Source organism: Caloenas nicobarica, chromosome Z, assembly GCF_036013445.1.
Source record: "Caloenas nicobarica isolate bCalNic1 chromosome Z, bCalNic1.hap1, whole genome shotgun sequence".
Classification (NCBI taxonomy): Eukaryota; Metazoa; Chordata; class Aves; order Columbiformes; family Columbidae; genus Caloenas; species Caloenas nicobarica.
The window spans coordinates 109,959,234-109,981,956 of NC_088284.1; the positions used below are offsets into that span (position 1 = coordinate 109,959,234).

At 42.5% G+C, this 22,723-nt stretch overlaps 1 protein-coding gene and 1 non-coding gene across 2 annotated transcripts; both read left to right on the forward strand.

Annotated features, from left to right (window-relative positions):
• The first annotated feature begins 1,593 nt into the window (after positions 1-1,593).
• On the forward strand, positions 1,594-15,243 carry RABGGTB (Rab geranylgeranyltransferase subunit beta). The gene is made up of 9 exons (XM_065657380.1): positions 1,594-1,617; positions 2,035-2,142; positions 3,207-3,404; positions 5,773-5,878; positions 7,340-7,392; positions 7,512-7,622; positions 9,029-9,154; positions 9,984-10,133; positions 12,957-15,243. The coding sequence occupies exons 1-9, from the start codon at positions 1,615-1,617 to the stop codon at positions 13,095-13,097; spliced, it is 996 nt and encodes a 331-aa protein (XP_065513452.1). The 5' UTR covers positions 1,594-1,614; the 3' UTR covers positions 13,098-15,243.
• LOC136002650 (small nucleolar RNA SNORD45) lies at positions 2,303-2,384 on the forward strand. The gene has a single exon (XR_010607945.1). It is a non-coding gene; the product is annotated as a small nucleolar RNA SNORD45 (small nucleolar RNA).
• Positions 15,244-22,723: the final 7,480 nt, after the last annotated feature.

Genomic DNA, 22,723 nt, shown 5'->3' on the forward strand with positions numbered 1-22,723 from the left:
TCTCTGCACTTGTGTCTGTTCTGAGAAGTTAGATACTCCCCAACAGTAACAATATTGGCCGGAGAAAACATGGCCTTTTGCACTGTTACTCCAGCAAGTAAATGTTCAATTAGGATGATTCACTTCAAGTGAAAGTGTGTAGCTTTTCCTTAAAAAAGGTGTTTATTTCAAATCCAGTATATTTAAACCTGTTACTCCTTTCCATCAGTGTATATACATATGTTTACAGGAAGAACAGCTGAGAGGGAGGAATTATTGTGACATTATTTTTTTAACCTTGGATAGGCCCTTCTTGGCAGTGCTGGCAGAACAGACATTCCCTGGACTCCTTGAACATGTTACCTGGTGTCAGCCAGGCCGTACCTGCAGCACTGTGCCCAGTTTTAGGCTCCCCAGTACGAGAAAGTCACGGATTTAACTGGAGGGAGTTCAGCACACGGCCACAAAGATGATGAAGGGACTGGAGCATCTGTCATGTGAGGAGGGGCTGAGACTTGTCACCTGGAGAAGAGAAGGCTCAGGGCAATCCCTGCTGGGACGCGATGAAGGAGCGAGGCAGCTTCCACCAGCGGTGCCCACTGACAGCACCAGAGGCAACGGCACAAATTAAAACATGCAAAATTGTATTGGAACACAAGAACACACTTCCTGCATTGTGAGGGATGTTGTACAGTGGCAGAGGCTGTGGAGGCTCCATCCGTGCAGATCCTCAAACCCAGCTGGACGTGGTGCTGGACGCGTGGCTCCAGCTGCCGCTGCCCAGGCAGGGGGGGCTGCACCCAGGGATCTCCAGGAGTCACTTCACACCTCAAGTTCCGTGGATTCATTTGCAATTTCTCACCAAAATGTCCTTGCCTCGCTGTGGCCTCTTTCACCCATCATGTGGATGTAGCGCTGGGCAGGACAGTCACTGTCACCAGGCACCGGTTCGGCAGCGCTGTCTTCTCAGGTGGGCCACCTGGGAAACGAGTTCTTTAACATGCTTAATCCCCATAAATCGCCAACTGATTTACCTGCTGAAAGACCAGTGATGCAGCATCCTTGGTAAGTGTTCGACACGTGTGAAAAACAGCCCTTATTCTTCACTGTACCTGGTGTTTCTCGCACAGACCCAAACGGCTGTTCGTGCCCCGGACCGGCCATCAACAGGGTACCCACCGGAGGCAGCCTTAACGAGGAGGCAGAAGGGGCTTGTATGAGCAGAAGGACAGATATCCCCATCTGCGACTGAATCCCGGATTTCGCTGTCCGCGGAACGGAGGCGGGTGCAGCGCCCTCCGCACGCTGCCGCGCTCGCTGGGAGGCAGCGACGCGCACACGTGGCGCTGGTCCCGCCCGCCTCACCCCGCGCCCGCCGCGGGAGGGCCGCGGCACTGCCTGCGGGAAAGCGACCGGGAAGCGACCGGGAGCCGACCGGGAGCCGGGCTGCAGCCCTCGGCACGGCGGGCCCCGCGGACGGCGCCGCTCCGGGATCCCGCCTTTCCCCGGCGCGGCCGCGGACCGGGACGGCCGATACCGGCAGGCGGCGGGCGGGCAGCTATAAAGGGGCCCTGCCGGGCGCCGCTTCCCGCCCCGCCCTGCAGGATGACGCTCCTTCCGGTAGAGGCGGCGAATATGGTGGGTAGCGGGAGGGCCCGGCAGAGCCCGTGGGGTCCGGCAGCGCGGCGGGCGGGGCCGGGGGCTGTGGCGGTGCCGCTGCCGCGGGTGGCCCTCGCCAGTCCGGTTCCAGCTCCAGAGCGGAGCAGAAGCTCCGGCCTATGTGGCCTCGGGCTCCGCCGGGCAGGGCGCGGTGCGGAGCTCTTGCTCCCGGGGTTCAGTTTATTTCTGCAGAACTGGTGACTTCTCTGAGCTTTATTGAAAGATCCTGTTGGTCGGTTTCCCTGGGAAGGATCCAGCCAGGCCGGAAGGCGGCGGGTTGTGATGTGGCCCTGGCGGAGGTGCCTGTGCCCGGTTGCGGTCGCTGACTCAGCCACACGTAGGTGCTGGATCCTCTGGAACCCACAGTGCAGCTGACGGGTCTGGTACTTTTTACAGGGGACACCGCAAAAGGATGTTATAATCAAACCGGATGCCCCAAGCACGTTACTGTCAGAGAAACATGCGGACTATATAGCTTCGTATGGAACAAAGAAGGATGATTATGTATGTATCGGTTTGTTTAGTTCAGCTGTAGTTTATTAACAGTTATAATAACCCTTGTTTACTTGCTCAGAGTTGAGGGTTGGATGCATGAGTACAAGCTACTTGTTACTTGCCCCGCAATCCAAAGTATAAAAGAAAGATGCCTTTGTTAATTTCCGCAGGTCTGTGATGAGTTTGGCATGTATTACCTGAGTGTAACTTTGAAGATTATCACTTTAGCTCTAGAATTACTCTGAGACCTGAGAAATTAACTACTTTTTGCTTTTTCATCTGCTAACACGCACAAGGAAGGTACCTGCATTTACATGTTGTTCTTTCGATAGGACAAGAGCTGAATCTCATCACAGCACTGCTTTGTGCTCATCAGGTTTGGTAAATATTTAACTAGCAGCAGTTTTATAGCCATAGGTTATCAGATGTAGCCCGCATCAATAGGATTCCAGTTCCAGCAGGTGAAAAATGCCAATAACTGCTTATGTCTGAAGTTGCAGTTACCTTTACTGGCCATAAAATAACTCCAAGCACTATTGCTTATTGTTGTTGTTATTGTGCTTAAAAAGTACCAAATGTAGAAAGTAACGTGTGGGTAGCGCTGATGATGCGATCAGTGTGAGAGAATTCCACACGAATTTTCACTTCCTAGTGCAACTTTAGATTGTGGTGGTTTTGGTGCTTGGAAGTTTCATTAAATGTTGGACTTGTTATTTTTGAGACTGGTTGGGGTGGTAGTTGGAGTGGTAGTTTGGATACCAAGATAATAACTGATCTGAAGCGAACTGCTGCAGAACTACTTGTGTGTGTTTAATTTGACCCTGAGCTTGATACTTTGAGCTAGAAAATAGAGGGAGGGAAGGGAATGTAGCATGTGTGGATGTATATGTTTGTATATACACACATGCACGATGTACAGAAGACCTGTGAGCGGCCGATGCATAGTCAGTCATTAATGGGATGGAAGATGGTTGACTTGGTAGGAACTTTGTAAATGTTAACTGATGAATTTTCATTGCTCTGTGTTGATGATGTGCTTATCTGAATAAGAACTAAAATAATGGACTGCTTAGGAATACTGCATGTCGGAGTATCTGCGGATGAGCGGAATTTACTGGGGGCTGACAGCGATGGATCTCATGGGGCAGCTGCACCGGATGAACAAAGAAGAAATTCTGGAATTCATCAAATCATGTCAACACGAATGTGGTGGAATAAGTCCCAGCATAGGTCACGATCCCCATCTTCTGTACACCCTCAGCGCTGTCCAGGTAAATGTGACTGCGTCATTTTAGAAAAAAACAACATTTTTGAATAATGATTTTGATGTTTGCAGATTTACAAACCAGGTACTGTTGGATGCCAATGGCAAAAACTATTTCAGTATGTTATTTAAAAAATTGAATGAACAAAACTTTAGGATTTAGCTGTACCATTTTCTAAAAAATTGTCAGATTTGAGAACATTGTGCTTTTATTGACTGTATAATGCTGACTGCATTCTTGATGAATTTTGTAACAGTCATCTTGAAATACTTCTTAGCTACAGATTTTACTGGAGGTTTTTGTAGTTAATTTTGCATTTTATAAATCCTTCTTACTGTACATTAAGGGGAAAGATATGTATAACCAGAACATGAGTAAAGTTTGGGATATTATTTTTTAATGTATATATTTCTATATATTATAACCATAATTTTGTAATATTTCTATAAACTATATATTTGTGTTATATGTATGTGTTGCGTGTTTACACTTTAGTAGTGTACGAAAGAAACATTGTAGTGCTCACTTCTTATTGTGTTCCTCAAATCTCCTTTTTTATGTATAACTGTAAAATGATACCAGTCTGTTGAGCATTTTCTTTATTTGTTTGGTGTGTACTCTTCCCCTGAGAAAAAGTAATTCTCTATTTTATTTTTTTCACCGTAACTGTCTGCGTTTTAGATTTCATTTCTGACTACCTCTTGTGTATTTGTTTTGTTCTTCTCATGCAAACCGTTTTGGAAGAAAAATACTGAAAAGGCTAAGAGACTTCTGAACAATTGGTTGATTGCTTGTCTAATGTATCTCTAGTCGAATCTTATGTAACAAATATTTAAATGGTGTTACAAATAATATGATGGCATCCTGTTTTAGAAAGAAAGTGTGTTGGCTTTAAAACCCTTAGGTAGGGCAGAAGAAAGCTGTTTCCTTGGGTCGCTGAGGAGTGTTGGCTTGTGTTATCTGCTCTGAAATTGATATTTATCACCATGTTAACTCTAGAATTACCCTTGAGTACTCTGAGAATCAGGAAACTCTAAAGTTTCTTTAGGCTTTTATATTTGAGCTTTTCCAAAATGTCCAAACTCCTTTCACAACCTCCAATCCAGTGTAAGGAGAAAGGGTTACAATTGGGATTGTTTCATTTTACATATTAGAGACGTTAGTTCTTAAATTCTTGATGTTCCTAAGAGATGTTTTCATGTTAACTGCATGTAGCTGTAAATGTGTGAAGTTGAAGGGTGTCAGCAAGTGCTGACTAAAGTTTTTGTGGTAACCTTAACTGGCTTTTTTGTGGTAACCTCAACTGGCGTGTCTTACTGAGCAGGTGTGTTCTTGGTGGACAAACACTGTTAGTCCTGTCTGCGTACCCAGGATGTTTAAAGGGTCAAGTCACGTCTGCCTTTGATCACAGATAATAGTAATTTATTCAGATTTGCTTTTAAAAGGAGCATGCTATGATTGTACATTTTCTGTGGAGTTGCACGTTCTTTTTTGTATTTCCTTAAGTTTTATCTAACAGTTGAAAGATTCCAGCTAACTGTAGATGCTAAGTCATGGTCGTTAATATTTTTCAGGATTGGCACTATAATATTGCTTAGTTTCAACTGTTCTTTCTATTATGCTATTTATAAATTCTTAATTACTCTGTTTACAGATTATGCAAGTTATGAGTAAAAGCAGAAGCCAGCTGGGATCAGACACAGAACTGTTGTTTGCACCTGACATGGTGTCACAGAGATTTGCTGGTTCAGATCAGCGCTAGCTCAGGAAACTTTGTGTTCCCTACTATGACCTTTATTTTTCTACCAGAACATATTGACTATGCAGTTTGTGTCTAATCATATTGTTTGTACTTTTTCTTTAATTATTGCCATTTGTTTCTACTCATCGTATTTAAAAATTGAATGTAAAAAAAAAAAAATCTTATAATTTGAAACTAATCATTGCTGACAGGCCTGGACTGCAAGTGGTATTAGTGACCAGCTGCTTAACTTACACTTGCACGTGTTCAAGTAGCAGAAGTGCACAAACTACAAATTTGTAAGTCTGGGATCTCACTGTCCCGTTACAAAATTAACCAAAATCAAATCTCTGTTCTACATAATGCTGAGAGAAAAACAAATAAACCTGATTATGCTTTTGAAAGGATAGATAGAAGTTGGAAAGTAATGAAACATGGAAGAGTTCAGCTTGAATTGTTTATATTTCTTGTTTGAATTGCAGTGAATGAAATTTTATTTGAGTAAACCTTACCAAATAGTATTAATAGTCAATTAAATAAAGTCTTTTACATATGCAGGATTTTTTTATTTTTTAAGAGAGAATTTTAAAAAGTTTTTCCCTCCCTTTGTAACTATGCTTTTTTTTTTTTCAGATTCTTATCTTATACGATAGTCTTCATGTTGTTGATGTAAATAAAATCGTTGAATATATACAGAACTTGCAAAAAGAAGATGGATCGTTTGCTGGAGATGAATGGGGTAATTTTTAGATCCTAAAATTAAGTGACTAGGTTGACGTGTAAGTCTGTGAACTTAAGTTTCTGTAGATGGTCTTTTTGCTTGTATATTGTATGTGAACACTTTTATTTTCTGACCTATGAAAAAGAGATTTTGTGAGGGACAGAGTTGTATTTCCTTCCTTTGATAAATATTCTAAACGTTAGTTCCATTCTTTCATTAAAAATAAATTGTCCAGCTCTTAAAGAAGAAAACTTTGGGGCATTTGTAACCTGTCAGTACTTTGTATACTAGATATGCTGTTCCATAAGGAATGTTTTATGCTTGGTATTTAATGACAATCAGTTACGGTCTTCATATCGGCTGCAAAAGGTTCTTTCCCTTTATGGGAATGAGAAAAACTGGGTTTGTACACATGAACTTCTGTTAATACTGATTTTGTTTCTGCACATAAATTCTTTACAGAGAAAGATGGTATTTTTAAGCTGTGGCATAAATCTTTAGTCACTCTAAAAATACTTATCCCCATGGAACACTTAAATTTTAATAAATCACTCGTATTATTGTTTTGGTAAAATTCAGCAATCAAGATGAGAGCAGTATACACATGCTACTAAAGGGAACTGATGTGCTCTGGTAAAATGGTTTGTAGCTTGCTGCATTCTTTTTGTTAAAGTATCAAAACAAACATACTGAGTGCACAATGGGTTTATGTTATTTCTGACAGGCACTTACAGTGCAACTGAAGGAGCATGATAGCTGGTGTAGTACAGAACAGCATGGTTTTTTTACCTGTTTCAGCTTGTGGATTTCTTAAGAAGAAAAATCTTGCATTAGTTTGATCCAAAAAATGAATGTTTGTGGCTGCGTTCAATTCTAAATTTTGACTCCCAGTATTAATTGCCTGCAGTTTGTGCTAGGAGTTATATTGGTATGGCCTTACCGATCAGTCGTCCCACTGTAGGTGTAGTGGGTTTGTCTTAGCTTCCAGGTGTAAGTATGCAGAAGAAAACTTGCAACTTTCCTCAACTATCCTCTAAAATTAAAAATGGCTTCCACTTCTGCCCAGATTTAAGGCAGATCAAAAGGTGTGTCTGAGTATTTTTGAGTCCACTGCTTTGCAATTACCCAGTAGAGCATTACAGATAGACTCAAATTATATAGTTATTTGTAAATTACCACTAGCTGAATTGATTTGAATATATATCTGACTATACACTAAAGGAGTTGTTTGCTCTTATGTGCAGTAAACGTACAGATCACTTGAGTTGTAATGTACGCTTTCTAAGTTACCGAGGAAATAATTCATGGGCTGGAAGAGGAGACAGTACGAGGACATTTTTGGCTGATATTTGTTGTTTTTCAATGCAAAACCAAGTATTTTAACATTTCGTTCCATATTTTCAGTGGTGATGTAAATCTATTTTTTTTTTGTTGTTAACGAAAATACACTTATTTCTTTCCCTGCCTCTCACATTCTAGGAGAAATAGATACAAGGTTCTCCTTCTGTGCTGCTGCAACGCTTGCACTTCTGGTAAGTCTTAAATTGTCACTTCCACAAGTACAGAATCTTCTTTTTGGTACTGCTGAAGTTTCTGTAGTTAATGAGCGTGGTAGAATATGAAGTGCATTAGTTGCTTTTCTGACTTGCAGGGAAGGCTGGATGCTGTTGATGTGGAGAAAGCGGTAGAATTTGTGTTGTCCTGTATGAACCTGGATGGAGGGTTTGGTTGCAGACCAGGTTCCGAATCACATGCAGGACAGGTGAGTTTTTCGAACTCGGGCGTGGGAACATTTATCATGCTTTGTTGTAGGCACTAAAGAGTGCTTTACTAGTGACAGTGAATTCCAAAAAAAATGCTCAGTAGAATCCAGTTGAGAAGAGAATGCAGTAGTATAATTGGAAGAAATTCAGAGATCTCGCAAGGAAGAGAATCTCACTGACTTTTTCCAGCAGAAAATTTGCATAACAAATACCTTTCCTTTTTTTTTTTTGTGGAAGGGGTTATTGCACTTAACCTGAATTTGTAAGTAGAAGTCAACTTTTATTAAAATATTTTAATGTTGTTGCAATCACCTGTTAATTTTGTGTAACTATGGTGAGCAATACCATAGCCAGGATTCACCTCAGCACATTCAAATACTAGAGGTATTTTGTTGAGAAAAAGTGTTGAGTTCCCCCACCTTCCTGGTCCATGTACCTTTTCCTTATGAGTTTTATATACAGTAGTGTTGCCCATATGGTCTAAATGGCTGGATCATGTTCTAGCATTTAAAGAAAGCAGATTAAGTAGCTGATCCCACTCTGCAGCTGGCGTTTTCTGGGAGAATTACATCTGCTGTGCATATTCACATACTCCTTAAAATGCCTGTTAAGGGCAACTCCTTTGCCTCCACCGTAGTTCAGAAGTTTTCTGGGAATATCACATTTATTTTGTAGTAAACTAGGATAGATTATTAGGAAAAGGCAATTATGAGATGGCTTTAGTTGATATTGTGGTTTCTTGCAGTTTGTGCTTGGCTGCTCCCTTAGTGACCACATGAAACGTGACTGGAATGTGTTCCTACACTGTAAATGTTACTTACTAGGAAAAAATGAACAGGCATTAATCAGTGCACATGTATTACATGCCACGTGGAAAGTAAGCCTGACCTGGCCAGATGTATGTGGGATTGCTGAGGTAGTAATGATCAGGGTTAAACTGTTTCTTGTAGAGAACTCATTTGTTCTGTGGTTTGCTCTCCGCAAGCCCTGGGGTAAGAGGCACATATGGAACAAACCATAGCTGGGTGCAGAATTTTCATAAAGGCCATATCCAGCCTGCTGAAGTCAGTTCGAGTACTCTGGCTTGAGAGTCTGTTTTTAAAACAAAACTGCACGGCTCTGCCCGATATTTCAGGATCTTTTTCCAAACCTTGCATTAGTGTCTTATATTAATAAAATCTTACTTTTCATAATTACATTGTGTAACTGGTACTTTTATGCAAAAGCAACTGTAACAATAACATATTATCTAATGGAAAACTAAAACTCATTTGAAACTAAAAGCTGTGCTTATTTTGTTTTGTATTCGCATGACTGTATTCCTGCTTTGAGATCTTCCTGCATTCAGTCTGCTAAACTATACTTAGTTTTTAAATACACAAAAAATTTATGTCTGTAATTTTAGATCTATTGTTGCACAGGATTTCTGGCTATAACAGACCAGTTGCATCAAATAAATGTTGACTTGCTGGGTTGGTGGCTTTGTGAACGTCAGTTACCTTCTGGAGGTCTCAACGGGCGACCAGAGAAGGTATTAGGTGTCATCTTTTTTTTCTTCAAACCTCAATAGAGATTATTTTTCTAATGCTGAAGTAGTTCTGGAAAATGTTGTGACTTCTGTGAAATATTTAGTAAACTTTTCAAGGCAGTCAGGCCTTTGTTTTGATTCTTCGTTTTGTCACTAACACTTGTGGTGCAGTCCTTGGCTACACTTAGTTTGAGCCCTCAGCGTAGGAAATCACACACTGAAGGTCTTGCCGACCACTTGAACCAGCATCCTGTTGAATCAGGTCTTGAATATTTGGTGACAGTGAGAATGATCTCTGCTGCAGGATTTGTACAGAAATCACTGTTTTACTGGATGTGAGTCCTGGATGTAAGAGTGTTCCACATTGCACTAGGAAATCATGTAACCTAGAATAATCTCCACTGAGAAACAGGTAACCAACCAACAGAGTGGGGGGGGGGAAAAAAAAAAAAAAGAAACTAGTAGATATGAAGTTTCTTGTACTTACTCCTGAAAAAGGCACTGCGATTTTTTTTTTTTTTTTTTTTTTTTTTTTTTTTTTTTTTAGCCTCTCCCACAGAGTGTGAAGGCTGTTCCAAAATCACATTCTTGTGGCTTCGTTTCTTGAAGAAGGGAAGGGGTTTGGAAAAGAGACTTTCTCTTCCTGAAAAAGGAAAGTCCTCTGAAAAGGGACTGCATGCAGGGACTGTTACCCCAGATAAACTCTTTAAGTGGTGTTTCTCTGCAGCAGTGTTATGACAGCACACCTCATAATTTCCAGAATCACCAGTAAAATTTGCAACATCCTGTTCAAAACAAAAATCAGATAATACTCTGCTTCTCTGCTTGCCAGTTACCTGATGTATGTTACTCGTGGTGGGTGCTAGCATCTTTGAAGATGATCGGTAGGTTACATTGGATTGACAGAGAGAAACTGCGCTGCTTTATTTTGGCTTGCCAGGATGAGGAGACTGGAGGATTTGCGGACAGACCAGGAGATATGGTAAATAATCCTTTACTTGATAAAAAATACTTAATTGAAAATTTCAACTGAAAAAGTTTTCTCATTTGAGTGTAACTCAACTTGTGATCCAGATGTAAGCATTTTGCAGAGCCTGCAGTTTACTTTGAAGGAAGGAACAGGGCAGAGTTGCTTTGGAAGGCTTTCTTGGGGAGCACATATTTTATATTGCAGTTGCCCTGTAGGATCCCCCACTGAAGTCAGTTGCCATTCCTTACAAATTCTGGTTTGCTTCTCTTAACACATACCACACACATCATTTCTCACAAGACCACTTTGAATATATCTGTAAAAATACTGTGTTCGGTGGTGTGGTGTGGTTTTTTTTTTTTTTTGAATGTGTGGGGTTTGTGGCAGTTTGGTTTGTTTTGTAAAATGAGATGCAAGCTAGATCCAGTGCAGGTTAAGTAGTCTTCAACTCTTGGTGGCTTTACCTGATGTAAATGAGTCATAAGTTTTGATTAAGGATCCTTACACACTAACTTCTGTTCTTTGCCAGCCCAGCTGCTGCATAAATCCTCGCACTGGCATTTGTCCGGATGAGAGAGGAAGCAGCTGTTGTGATAACAAGAAGGGGTTGGTGGTCTGGGGTTTCGACTTGGTTCACAGAGCAGTTATGGTTCAGCTGGTCTGTTCTCTCTGGTTTCAAGCAGCAATAATTGAGATTGTCCAGGTAAAATGGCAGATAAAGTTCATATCTTTCAAGGGTGCTGGACAGATAAAATTAAAACTATTTTGAGACCTCTGCAATTCCTGTAGAACACTTGGCTGCTTATTTGTCAATGGTCAGGGAAGTCTTGGCTGGTTTCGTTGCAGCTGACCACGTCTTCTCCTGTCTCCACAAATGCATTAAAAACTGAAGTAGCTTTCCGTTTCTTGGCAAGCTGATAAATTATTCCCTCTTGAGGGAGAGTGAGGAATCTCTTTACTCTGGTCTGTCATTTGGAAGGTGTTTGTATTTCTAAGGAGCTCACAGAAAGACTTTTCCCCTTTTCAGAAATCTTCAAGAAAAGCCTAATACTTAAGTCTTAATACTTTTCTAGCTTCAAGATTACACTTGAGCTATTGAACTATTTTTCTCTTGCTAGAAGAGCAACTTTGCAGAGCCTTTCCTCTAAATATAATGTAGGCACCATTGAGAGAGTTTTTGCATGTTATGTTAGTGGCTGTTTCACATTATTTTTACCTGTCATCCATTGTTGAAGTGGGCACTGCCATAGAAATGCTGATGCCTACAGGATTTTGCTTTGTTTCTGCAGAAACTCATTCCTGACAGACCGTGTTGCATTTTTGGTGTTGTGGGTTTGTGTGTGTGTGTTTGTTTGGGTTTCTTGAGGGTGCCTGTTTTGTTTGTTTTGGGTTTTTTTGTTTCGGTTTGGTTTCGTGGGTTTATTTTTGTTTGGGATTTTTTTGTGATTTTGAGGGGGTTTTTGTTGGAGAAGTTCAGTGGCGGTTTTTTTGTTTGTTTTTGGTTTTTTTTAATTAGTTCTAGGTTCTAGCCTTTTGATGTGACATTGTGACTGTATTTCACGTTTTGAACCGTTTGACCATAAGACAGCTCTCTCATCTTTTTTTAAGTTTCTAGCAGCTAGTTCTTGATCACTTAGTAGCTGTGCTTATTATGCTTAGCTGTAATTCAGCAGGTTTTTCTTTTTTTTATTTGCTTCAAAGAAAATTGAAGAAAACATAGCAGTAGATACATCTTCTAGGAATCTGGGTTTCCCTGAACGTTCATACTGTGCATCAAGAGCTTGAATGCATAGCTTCAGTTGTACACTTCCCACTGGGGACCGTCTCCCCTTCTGGGCCTGTCCATCTGTACAAGGAAATTCTGTCTTGCCATTCTAAAGTGTGCTGTTGCTGTTGTTATTTTGCTACATATTAATTTTATCCCTTCTCTAATGGCCACATACTCATTCTGGAAAGGGGCAAGTAAACACACGTCTGAGCTTTGACCACACCTGTAGTGTGGTTGCCAAGCCCCTGAGGAGCAAGACTTGCTATGCCAGTGTAGTTTGAACCTTCTTGTCTGTGACCAGTGGTTGGATATCCTGTATATGGCTATAACATGGTAATTGAGCTCAGTTACTGCAGTATAGAACCTTTGCGATAAGATCCAGAAGTTCCACTAATGCTAACAGGATGTGTGCTGCTCCAGACAGCACAGGTCCTGCCGGGCAGGGTTTGTAGAAAGGCTGGTGAACGGCACTGACAGGACGCTTGGGTCATAAGACTTCAGAGTCTGCTGCACTCGTATGCTGGTACGTGGTTTTAGGGAAGGTTTGTACAGTGAAGGAATACTTGGATACCAGATAACTGCTCCTGTCTCTTCTGGGTTTTTTCTTCCTTGTATTTTTTCCTTCCAGTTTTCTAGCACAGTACGTTGCTGCTCCCCGGTCAACATTTTACAGCACAGCTCTGTATTCAGAGACCACTAAAGAGCATTATAATGTTGCTGAAGAACAAGTGGGGAATTTATGGAAGTGGTACTTGATCAAATTTACTGTCAAAATTTTTAGTACCTTTACTTCTGCTACCCTATGGCATTGCATGCTAATAGAGACACATGAGTGCTTCCTGCCAAATTCAGAGTTGAAAGTCATCCTAGCAGCAGTCAGTCAACGAGCATCTCTGAGAAACTCGTAGTGTTGTAAATGCATGCTGTGGAAACTGTCTTGCCTGTCAATACATGTCAGCACAAATGACAGTTGCAGTTCTCTTTCTGGCAAAGAAAAGCTTTGTTCCATACAAATGAAAAGCTGATTGACTTTTGGAAACGGACACAAACTTTCTTTCTTCTCCCAGGTGGATCCATTTCATACCTTATTTGGAATTGCTGGACTATCTTTATTAGGAGAAGAACAAATTAAACCCGTCAATCCTGTCTTTTGTATGCCAGAAGATGTCCTTCAAAGAATAAATGTACAGCCTGAGCTTGTGAGCTGAACCTCATAGAGGCAAAAGGTTGATATGCCCAGTTGCTTTGGTTTTACTGATTTAAGTAATCTCATCTCTGAAACTGTTAGCATATTCTTAGTTGAGGTGTGTTTACATTATGAAAGTAAAGCAATAGCTTTACTGCGGGCCTTGTCACTTTGTAAACTGTATCAGAACAGGCTGGTTCTAATAATCTGAGTGTAACATGTTCTTTGATTATATATGAGAGATGTAGAAACATTTCTAACCTGTATCTAAATATATGGGCCTTTGTGGGTTTTTTTGAATATTTAAGTCAAAGCAATAGTGTGCATGCTTAATTTCTGTATTCCTGTGGTATCAACCCTGCTAGCCTCTGTCGTTACACAAGCATATTTTGATGGTGGATCATACAAAGCACTTTAAAAGAATACGAAGAGAAAACCCCAAACAAAATGCTACTTAAGCCATGCACTTAATGCCACACACTTGCAGATTTAATTCTTCCTGTTCACATTTGCCATCGCTTTTATATACCAAGAAACAAGCTTTTTCTTCTAATAGTAATTGATACCAGTGAAAACAAAAATTATAGTTCCACTAAGTATATAAATGTCTTCATTTATTGATGAGTCCCTTAGGCTCTATAGGACAGTGACTTGTAGCTGAATATAGAGATGATTCTCAAGTTTTAGCTGGGTTGAAATCCTGCTTTCATAGCTTTTAAGACAATAATTGCCAACACTTGATTATGGTGTAATTGAGAATAAAGCTAGCTCTGGAAAATGTTTGTTCTCTGAAGGATGAAGTCCTCTTTGTATTCACAGGAGCCCTAAAATTGCCTCTTAATTTACATTCCACATACCCTGTCTGAGACTGAATGGTATTCCAGTTGGACTGTTATATACAGTAAAAGGTACTCATGAGGGGGAGGAAGTCTGTGATAATCTCTGTACTTATGCTTAAGGATGGTCTAAAGTTGTTTCAAACCCAGTTTTAAAAGCCAGGTGGTCAATTTCATCCAACCTGCTCATGTCAGTAGAGTGTGAGTGATTTGTAAAGATCTTCTAAGGTTGTAGGTTAAAAAAGTGGTAAGTGCACAAACTAAAAACTACCTAAGAGTATTCTTCCATTCTTTACATTTTTTTAAAACAATATTGTATTTATAGAAAGAGAGTCATCACAATTTTTTTTACACAAACGAAATCGCATTTTCTGTTAAATGTACTGTGAAAAAAAATAGTTGCCTGGTGTGTCTGTTAAAACCTGTGTCATTTGGAGCAGAATACATTGTTACCAACTACCTCTATTTTGTTAAAAGTACTGATTGTTTTTTCGAGCTTATGTAGTTAGAAATTTTGCAGTAACTAATGTACCGTTCTCAGTCTTCAGTTACAGGTCCTTCATTAAAGTCTTTCAGAAATTTTTTCTTTCATAACTTTTTTTTTTTTCCCATGGAAATCTTTATATGGAAAGATCCTGATGTTATCTTAGTACTTGATCTTGGGTACAGTGGTATAGCCAATAAATTTTGCAGGATGTTGTACGAGAATTTGCGAAAGAAAAATTAATAATTCAGGTACATTTAGGTACATAAAATTGTGCATCTGTAGATGCGTTTGTTAAAACTAAATCTGTGTGTCTGAGGGAAATCAACGCCTGTCCTGTTACCTTCTAAGAACATGGTCAAGTCCAGGTATGTGCTTTATTCTAAAGATGCTTCTTTTCAGTTTTATTGAGACAGCTTCATTGGCAAGTTCAGCTTTGTGGTTTGTGACCATAACGAAGGAAGATGGAAGACAGACATTCCTTCTGGTTTACTTGGATTTCTGTCAGAGCAGAGGAGAAGGTCCAACACCAGCTCCAGGAGTCTGCGTGCACAGGGAAGGTTGGATGTAGGACCTGAAATTCAGGACGGCAGCAGTAACTGGACTCGCACCTGCTGTCTCCCGCCCTTTGCGGTGAGCTGGAGTTTGTGCCGCTGACGTTTCCAGGGCTGCGTCTGGTGCTGGGAGCCCGTGCACTTCAGAACCGCTGGGAAGCTGAGGAACCATCAAGCTGCAGCTGACCCTGAAGAGCTGTGGCTGAGCAGAGCTGGGCTTTGGCGTGGAGGGGGTTTTAATGCATGTGTGTTAAATTCCAGAGGAAAACTTTGGCTAGTCGGTTAATTGAAACAGTTTTAGTGGTGTATATTACATGCTAATACACAAAGCAGTGTTACAGTGTTCTAAAACATGCATAGAAGGATGTATACTTTAGACAATTCTAGATGTAAGCAAGTATTATGGTTTTTATTGGGATCTTTTGGCATCTAAACTCTTGAGCAGGGGAAACCATCTGTGAAGCTCCTGCTGAGACAATGAGTGTTGAATGAATGTGGCACAGATCACGTTCAGACGCTTCACTCGTGTTTCACAGAGCACAGCAGAGCGTTTCTCTGCATTTTCTCGTCTGCCGTCGCGTACTTGCGCAGCTCTCGCTGCTGCGCGTTCCGCCTCCGCCCCGCGTTCCGCCTCCGCCCCGTGTCCCGCTGTTCCGCCTCCGCCCCGCGTTCCGCCTCCGCCCCGTGTCCCGCTGTTCCGCCTCCGCCCCGCGTTCCGCCTCCGCCCCGTGTCCCGCTGTTCCGCCTGCGCCCCGCGTCCCGCCGTTCCGCCGTTCCGCCTCCGCCCCGTGTCCGGGTTTTCTCTCCAGACCCCTCGCGGGGGGCGGGGCCTCGGCCGCGCGCGGAGCAGCCGCCGTTCCCGCGCTCAGGTCACGCGGCGGCCGGCGCGCAGGGCCGGGGGCGGAGCTGTCGCGGCGCGGGTGCGGCACTGCGCGTGCGCGGGGCCGCCGCGTGGCGAGGGCGGGGCCGGGGCGGCCGTTGGGCGGGGCCGCGCGCGGGGCCCGCGCCGGGCGGGGCGGCCATGGCGGGGAGGGGCCGGGCACGGTTCGGGGTCTGGCACGGTTCGGGGGCCGGCGCGGTTCGGGGGCCGGCGCGGTTCGGGGCCGCTCCAGCGGCGGGGCAGGGCCGGGCGGCTCCTGCGGGGGAGGCCTCGTGCCGGCGGGGCTGCCGCGGCGCAGCCGCCGGTTCCGGCAGAGGAGGTCGGGCGGCGGCGCTGCCGCCTCCCCGCGCGGCTCTGCCCCTCTTTTACCCACCTGCCCTCTCTGCCGGGCGGTTCCAAGCGCCGGCACGGGCGGGGCCGCGGCGGCTCTGCGGCCAGAGGCGCTTTTCTTCAGCCGTGTGACAGTGGGAGTCGTTGCTCGCACTCGTTTCCTCAACCTTTATTATTTTCCCTACTAAAGCTTTTAGATCGCAGTATCCGAGTTTCCTGCTGGGGTCAATAAACTGGTTTCAGTTGCAGCACGGTATTTGCTTTGGTAGAGATGTGAACCACGTTCGGCTGGTTATGGATTTTGGTTTTGTGTTTGTTGGCTGGTTGGTGTTGGTGGCGTTTGGTTTTCTTGCCCTTTGCGGTAGCTTTAAGGGCCGTTACCCGGGACGTGTTGAGATGTCGCGGCCCCGCAGCTGCTGATGCCGCTCTGTGCGTGCAGCTGCTCCCCGAGTTCGAGACCCCGCAGCGGCTCCTGTGCCCCGAGCGGGGGCTGCAGCCCGCTCAGCCAACCCGGGCCGGCTCGCACAGCCTGCGTCCCGTCAGGCAGGAAAAAATTGTTCAAATTGTACACTACAGTGAACGCTTTTGGCAAATGATGGTTCGTGGGAGTCGCCCGACAGCCCCCTTGATCCTGGCCTGACAGACCTGGAGCGAGAGCCTGATTTATTTCCCCTGAATGTTACTTTGCAACCAAAACTGCACACTAATTTAACCATGTGGGATAAATGCAGAGAAGAGGCTTTGAAAGCAGGAGACTGGAAAGTGGTTTCAGCATGCCCTGTGGTCTATCGTGAACGGCGACCTCCAGGCTTTCAACAGCTACCGTGTGATGTTGTAAAGGAATTACTGACATTAGCTAAAGAAAATGGGGTTACTTTATCATTTGTTGTACATTTTTTGAAGCGTTAAGCTCCTCTTACGTATTTACTCCGCATGACTGGCGTTCTTTGTTGAAAATGATCTTAACCACTACTCAATATACTGTATCGTTATCTGATTTTCAGGAGGACTGTACTATAGAGACTATTGATAATGCATATCGGCAAAGAGGGATTGATTGCAGTCATTTAGCTGGGGAATGTGCCCATACTTTGCCAGAGAATCAAAAGATGCCAATACGTCCTTTTCAAAAATCTTGCAAGGATCACAGGAACCTTATGCAGTTTTTAGACCATTTGCAAACTGCTTTGGAGAGACAAATTGATAACGATGCAGTGCGTAAGTTGTTACTAAAACAATTGGCTTTTGAGAATGCTAATGCTGATTGTCAGCGTGTGTTACCGGGTATTAGGAATAGGGAAAGGTGTACTATAGCAGGTGTGGTGAGAGTGTGTCAAAACATAAGTCAACTGAACATTACACCAGCTCTCTATCCGCTGCTTTAGCGGCATGGTTACAAATATCGGGAACAAAACTGAAATCGAAATGTTTTCGTAGTGGGGCACTGGGTCGTGTGAAGAAAGATTGCACAAAGTATGCGCGCCAGACTTTGAAGGCTGTGCCTCCTAGATGTTGTCCAAAATGGGGAAAAGGCAGGCACTGGGTGAGTGGATGTCATTCAAGGGTTAATGTAAAGGGGGAGCCAATTAACCCTTCCCAGGAGGTGGGGGACAGGACCCCCCCGCCCGCCGCCCAGTCAAATAAATTTGAGTCTAAACGCATGGCCCGCGATCCCCTCCCCGCAACAGCTGGAAGTGCAGGGCTGGACTTGGGTGCCAGCCCGTCAGTGATGATAATTAATTACTGCTGCGGTAGTGCTTATTCCCAGAGTGTGGGGGCCTTTAGGACCTAGCATGCATGCTTTCTTAATAGGTCGATCATCTACTACCAAATTGGGTTTGTTTGTCTTACCTGGAGTAATTGACTCTGTTTATCAAGGTGAAATCAAAATTATGGCACGGACACCTGTGCCACCTTGCTACATCCTGAGGATGCCTCCAGATTTGCATTTTCTGTTCATTCACTTAATGAAGCGGAGCCTATGAAAAGATACTATTGGGTAGTATCACCACAAGGGATGAGAAATAGTCCAACCATTTGCCAGACAGTAGTTGCGGCAGCTTTACAACCCGTGAGGAAGCTGTACCAGCTTGTATCTGTCATTATATGGATATTTTGCTTGCCACGTCACAAGAACAGAAACTACGAGAAGTAATGCAAGCCCTATGTAATGCTATACAAAAGGCTGGATTACAAATTGCACCAGAAAAAATTCAGATAACTGCTCCGTGGAAATATTTGGGATGGCAAATAACAAAACAAGAAATCATTCCTCAGCCAGTGACTCTTAAATCCCATAATGTCGTGACCTTAAATGACTTTAAAAAATTGCTAGAAGCCATAAATTGGCTCTGACCTATTTTGGGTATCACCACAGAGGAACTACATCCACTTTTTACACCCGAATTTATTGTCTACTCGGGCATTGGATGACAAAGCTCAGCACACCATGCAGAAAGTAGCTGATGCTATTGAACAAAAATAGGGATGGCGGCACAATTTGCAGCTGCCTGTTTGGCTGGTACTCACAGCCAGTACCTTCCAACCATTTGCAGTACTGTTTCAGTGGGACAAATCATTAAGTGATTCTGTAAGAGTGTCAGAATGGGCTTTTCTAGCTCACATGCCAAGGAAAACAGTTTGGACAATTAATGAAATGTATGCAAAACTAATAATTAAAGGCAGAGAACATCTATATGCTATGGGCAGGATAGACCCTGAATGTATATTTATTCCTACAGCAAAAGAGAATTTGCAGTGGTTATTAACTGAAAATGTGAATTTCCAGATTGCATTGGCAACATATACAGGGAACATATCAGTTTATTACCCTCAACATAAACCGTGGGCTGAAATTGGTAATTTACCATTGTACAGCAAATGCTGCTGTCAGCAATGACCGGTAAGCGACAAGACTGTATTTACTGATGCCTCTGGTCGCTCATGTTAAGTTGTAATTACGTGGCTAAGCTCAGATACTCAGTGTTGTGAACACAAGGTAGAAAAAGGAGATCAAGGGTCATACAAGTTCTTGAGCTAACAGCTGTTTCGCTTTTGAGGTGTTCTGTAATGAGTCTTTGAATGTTGTAACTGATTCATATTATGCAGCTGGCATACTTAACCGCCCGGAAGCTTCTTTTCTTAAGGAAGAGGATAATTCTCTTTTGATGGCTGAATTGAGAATGTTATGGTTCCTAATAAATCATAGACATCACGATTTTTATGCAGTGCACATCCGCTCTCACGCTGTCCTTCCAGGACCTCTTGTGGAGGGCAATAGGAGGGCTGATGCACGAGCTGTGCCATTTACTGTGCCTAAAGCCTTGGAGCAAGATAAATTATCACATAGATTCTTTCACCAGAATGCAAGGTCGTTAAAATGACAATTTCAAATTACAATGGATCAGGCCAGGAGCATTCTTATGTCCTGCCCCGACTGTCAACAGTTGGCACCCATGCCATCCAAAGCAGGTGTTAATCCACGCGGGATTACTGCCAATGAAATACGGCAAACTGTATTGTTCTGAATTTGGTAAACTCAAATAAGTACATGTTTCTGTAGACACTCCTTGCAGATTTCTCGTTGCTACTGCACACACTGGTGAAAGAACAAGTGATGTCTGTAAACATTGTTTGACGTGTTTTGCTGTTTTAGGAGTTCCACGATATACAAAACCAGAGGAAAGCGGAATGCGCGCTTGATTAGAAGAGCGATCCCCCGAGCACCCAGCGCGCTGTAATGAAAGTGCCTGCTTTTTAACACTTTCAAAACAGTGTTAAAGAGTCTTTTTGCTGACTTTTCGGTATCATTTTCTGGCGATGAGGATGGGATAATCTGCCTGACCTCCCGTGGCTCCCAGGATCTCTGGAACCTTATGCTGGCACCAGGGAATTCCTGGAAGGGACCACAGATCCTCGGACCAACTCGGGACGTGGGTAAAACCCCATCAATAGAGATAAAGCACTTTTATTCTTTGGTTTGGTTTGCATACTGCCTACGCGAGACGTGGGGTGACACCAGCGCATTGGGTCTTTGCATTTGTGTCTCTGCATTTTGGTAAATTGGGTAACTTAAAAAAAAAAGGAAAAAAGAAGAAGAAATAAAAAACTAAAGAAGAAAGAGAAAAATGAGAAAACAATAAATAAAAGAAAAATGAGCAAACGGTAATTTGATAAAGGTACCTTTAGTGATTTTGTTGGTTGTGCCTTAGTAATTGTATAATTGTTTGTGTCTTTAGTGATTTGTTGTCGTTACTTGTGTCTGGGGTGATTTTATAGTCCAATACTCTCGGTTAACCAATTGTCTGTTATTGTGAATGTGAAATAGGTAGTGGACAATCGACAGGAGGGATTCAGAAGAAACCCCCCCGGTTGTATTTTGTGACATTGGAACAGGGTTGTTTGACTCCCTGGGGAACAGCAACCAGGGAGAATCTGATTGAATATTGTAATTAATGGTGGCCACTGTAAATAATATTAATACGCTGCACAGATCTAGGTGGGTATACTTTGAGATGTGTAGTGTAGTAATGCATTACATATAATATATAATAAGATGTATATTTAAAATCATATATTGCCTGTTACATAATGCATCTTACACAATACATAATGTTACATATGCATTATATTTATCCCCTTCAGATCCATTTGTTTTGAAAAAGGATAATCACGGAAAGAAATTGAAACCAGTAAAATGTTGAACAGATATTGGTGGAGAATACGCAGGGAACATTAGATCAAAATTGTCCCTCAGTCGATCCAGGGTGGGATCCTAATGTCCTTATATCAAGGGACAGGCTGAATTGGTATTGACAGTGCATTTTATACAGGATTAGACGTGCTGTGCCTATAGCTATAAATATGCCAAAACTTTGTGAGATTAAACAGGATCCTAAGGAATCTCCCACTGAGTTTTTAAACCATCTTAAAGAGACAGCTCAAAAATGTATTAGTATAGATCCTGACATGGAGAACGGGGAAATAAAATTCTAAGTTCACTAGGAGCTTATTATTCTGTGTTAAACACTATGCAGAGAAAATTAAGTAATGATTCTGTAACAGTTATCGCTGCTACAAAAATTGCGAAACACGGCCTTTCTTTAACCTGGTGCTTAGAACGTTTATATGTGGAGTCTTGTACTTATTGGTTTGTACACCATGTGTCTTATCTTGTGTACAATGAATGATTGAAAAAAGCTTTAATGGTGCAATGACTGTCCAGTTACGTGCTGCTATGGCTATGCAGTTATGAAACAAAGAAGGGGAGGTGTGGCGGTATTGTGACATCAGGCCTGTGAGAAGCGGCGAGAGTCGACAGCGTGAGAACAAGCATAGGTGCAATAACACAAGAAGCAAGGACTGTGTGCTCCGTGATGCATCGGGGACAGAGGGAGTGATACAGGGTTGATACATCAAGGGCAGAGGGGCCTGGTTTTCAAATGCAAACCTGGGTTTGTAATAAACGTCTCTCTTTGCATCTTGAAGAGAGTCTGTGCCTCGTTCGCTGCACCTCTTTCCCAAATTACGTTTTAGACTGTATTTACCATTGTAAAAATAAAGCTTTCCCCCCTTAATTTTTGTCACATAATTAGAATTAATAGAATATTGAAGCCTGTCCTAGCTCAACTGGAAAAAGGCAACAGCCATGTGTATTTTTAAATACAGATTAAATGAAATCTGCTACCTAATTATCCGTGTTTTACTGTGATTAACTCCCTCCCAAGGTTTTGTGTATATTGTATTAAGGGCTGACATCCACGGCCACAGTGGATAAATCAACGTTGACGCAACACCAGGAACCTGCCTGTTTGTGTCCAGGATATCCGCTCCAGTGGACACTTTTTTTCCTTTTTTTAGTAGAAGACCACATCACGAAACTGAAAAACCATCTAATTGTGTCATTATACACAATCACTGCTCTTTTCTTCTGCTTTATACTCTTTGTAGCTTTTAAAAATTAAATAGTTTGCAAAGGATTTCTGTTTCGGCTCTGCACACGGAGCCTGATTTTCCTTTACATGGGCCTTTTACCTGGGTTCACCACACTCGTCTCATCATTGCGCTGCACATTGGCTAAATAAGCTGTGCTCTATATTTCTGCTGTAAAATAGTTTAAATGGTAATATAATTGTGCCAGGAACTAACTTCACAGTGAATATTTGAAGGAACCTACTGCTAAGGTATTTTTAATTGGTACTTCCATTATGGATTAGATGCAACAAAAATCCATACTTTCTTTTATCCTTTGCTATACAGGAGGTGGATGAACTTTTCTGTAACAGAATCAGTCACTTCTTGTAAAGCAAGATTGTCATCTCCTGTGAGGAAGCAGGGTAGATTTATCCATACTCTATAAGCACCATTGATGAGCTATATAGAGTAACAGCTTAAAAACAAACAAACAACAAGAAGCTAATGAACAAAACAACAAAAAGGAAAAAAAGCCCTGAACAAACTAAACCAAAAGCGCATAGGCTCCTGCACGCCCCCCTCTCAGTGCTGCGATGTCCGTTTTCCAGAGAGCCCGTGGGGTGTCCCCACAATCTCAGACACAGGTGACCC

Coding starts and splice junctions, on each gene's coding strand:
- RABGGTB (XM_065657380.1), top strand. Junction 3,405..5,772: donor ACACCCTCAGCGCTGTCCAG/GTAAATGTGACT, acceptor TTTTTTTTTCAG/ATTCTTATCTTATACGATAG. Junction 5,879..7,339: donor GTTTGCTGGAGATGAATGGG/GTAATTTTTAGA, acceptor CTCACATTCTAG/GAGAAATAGATACAAGGTTC.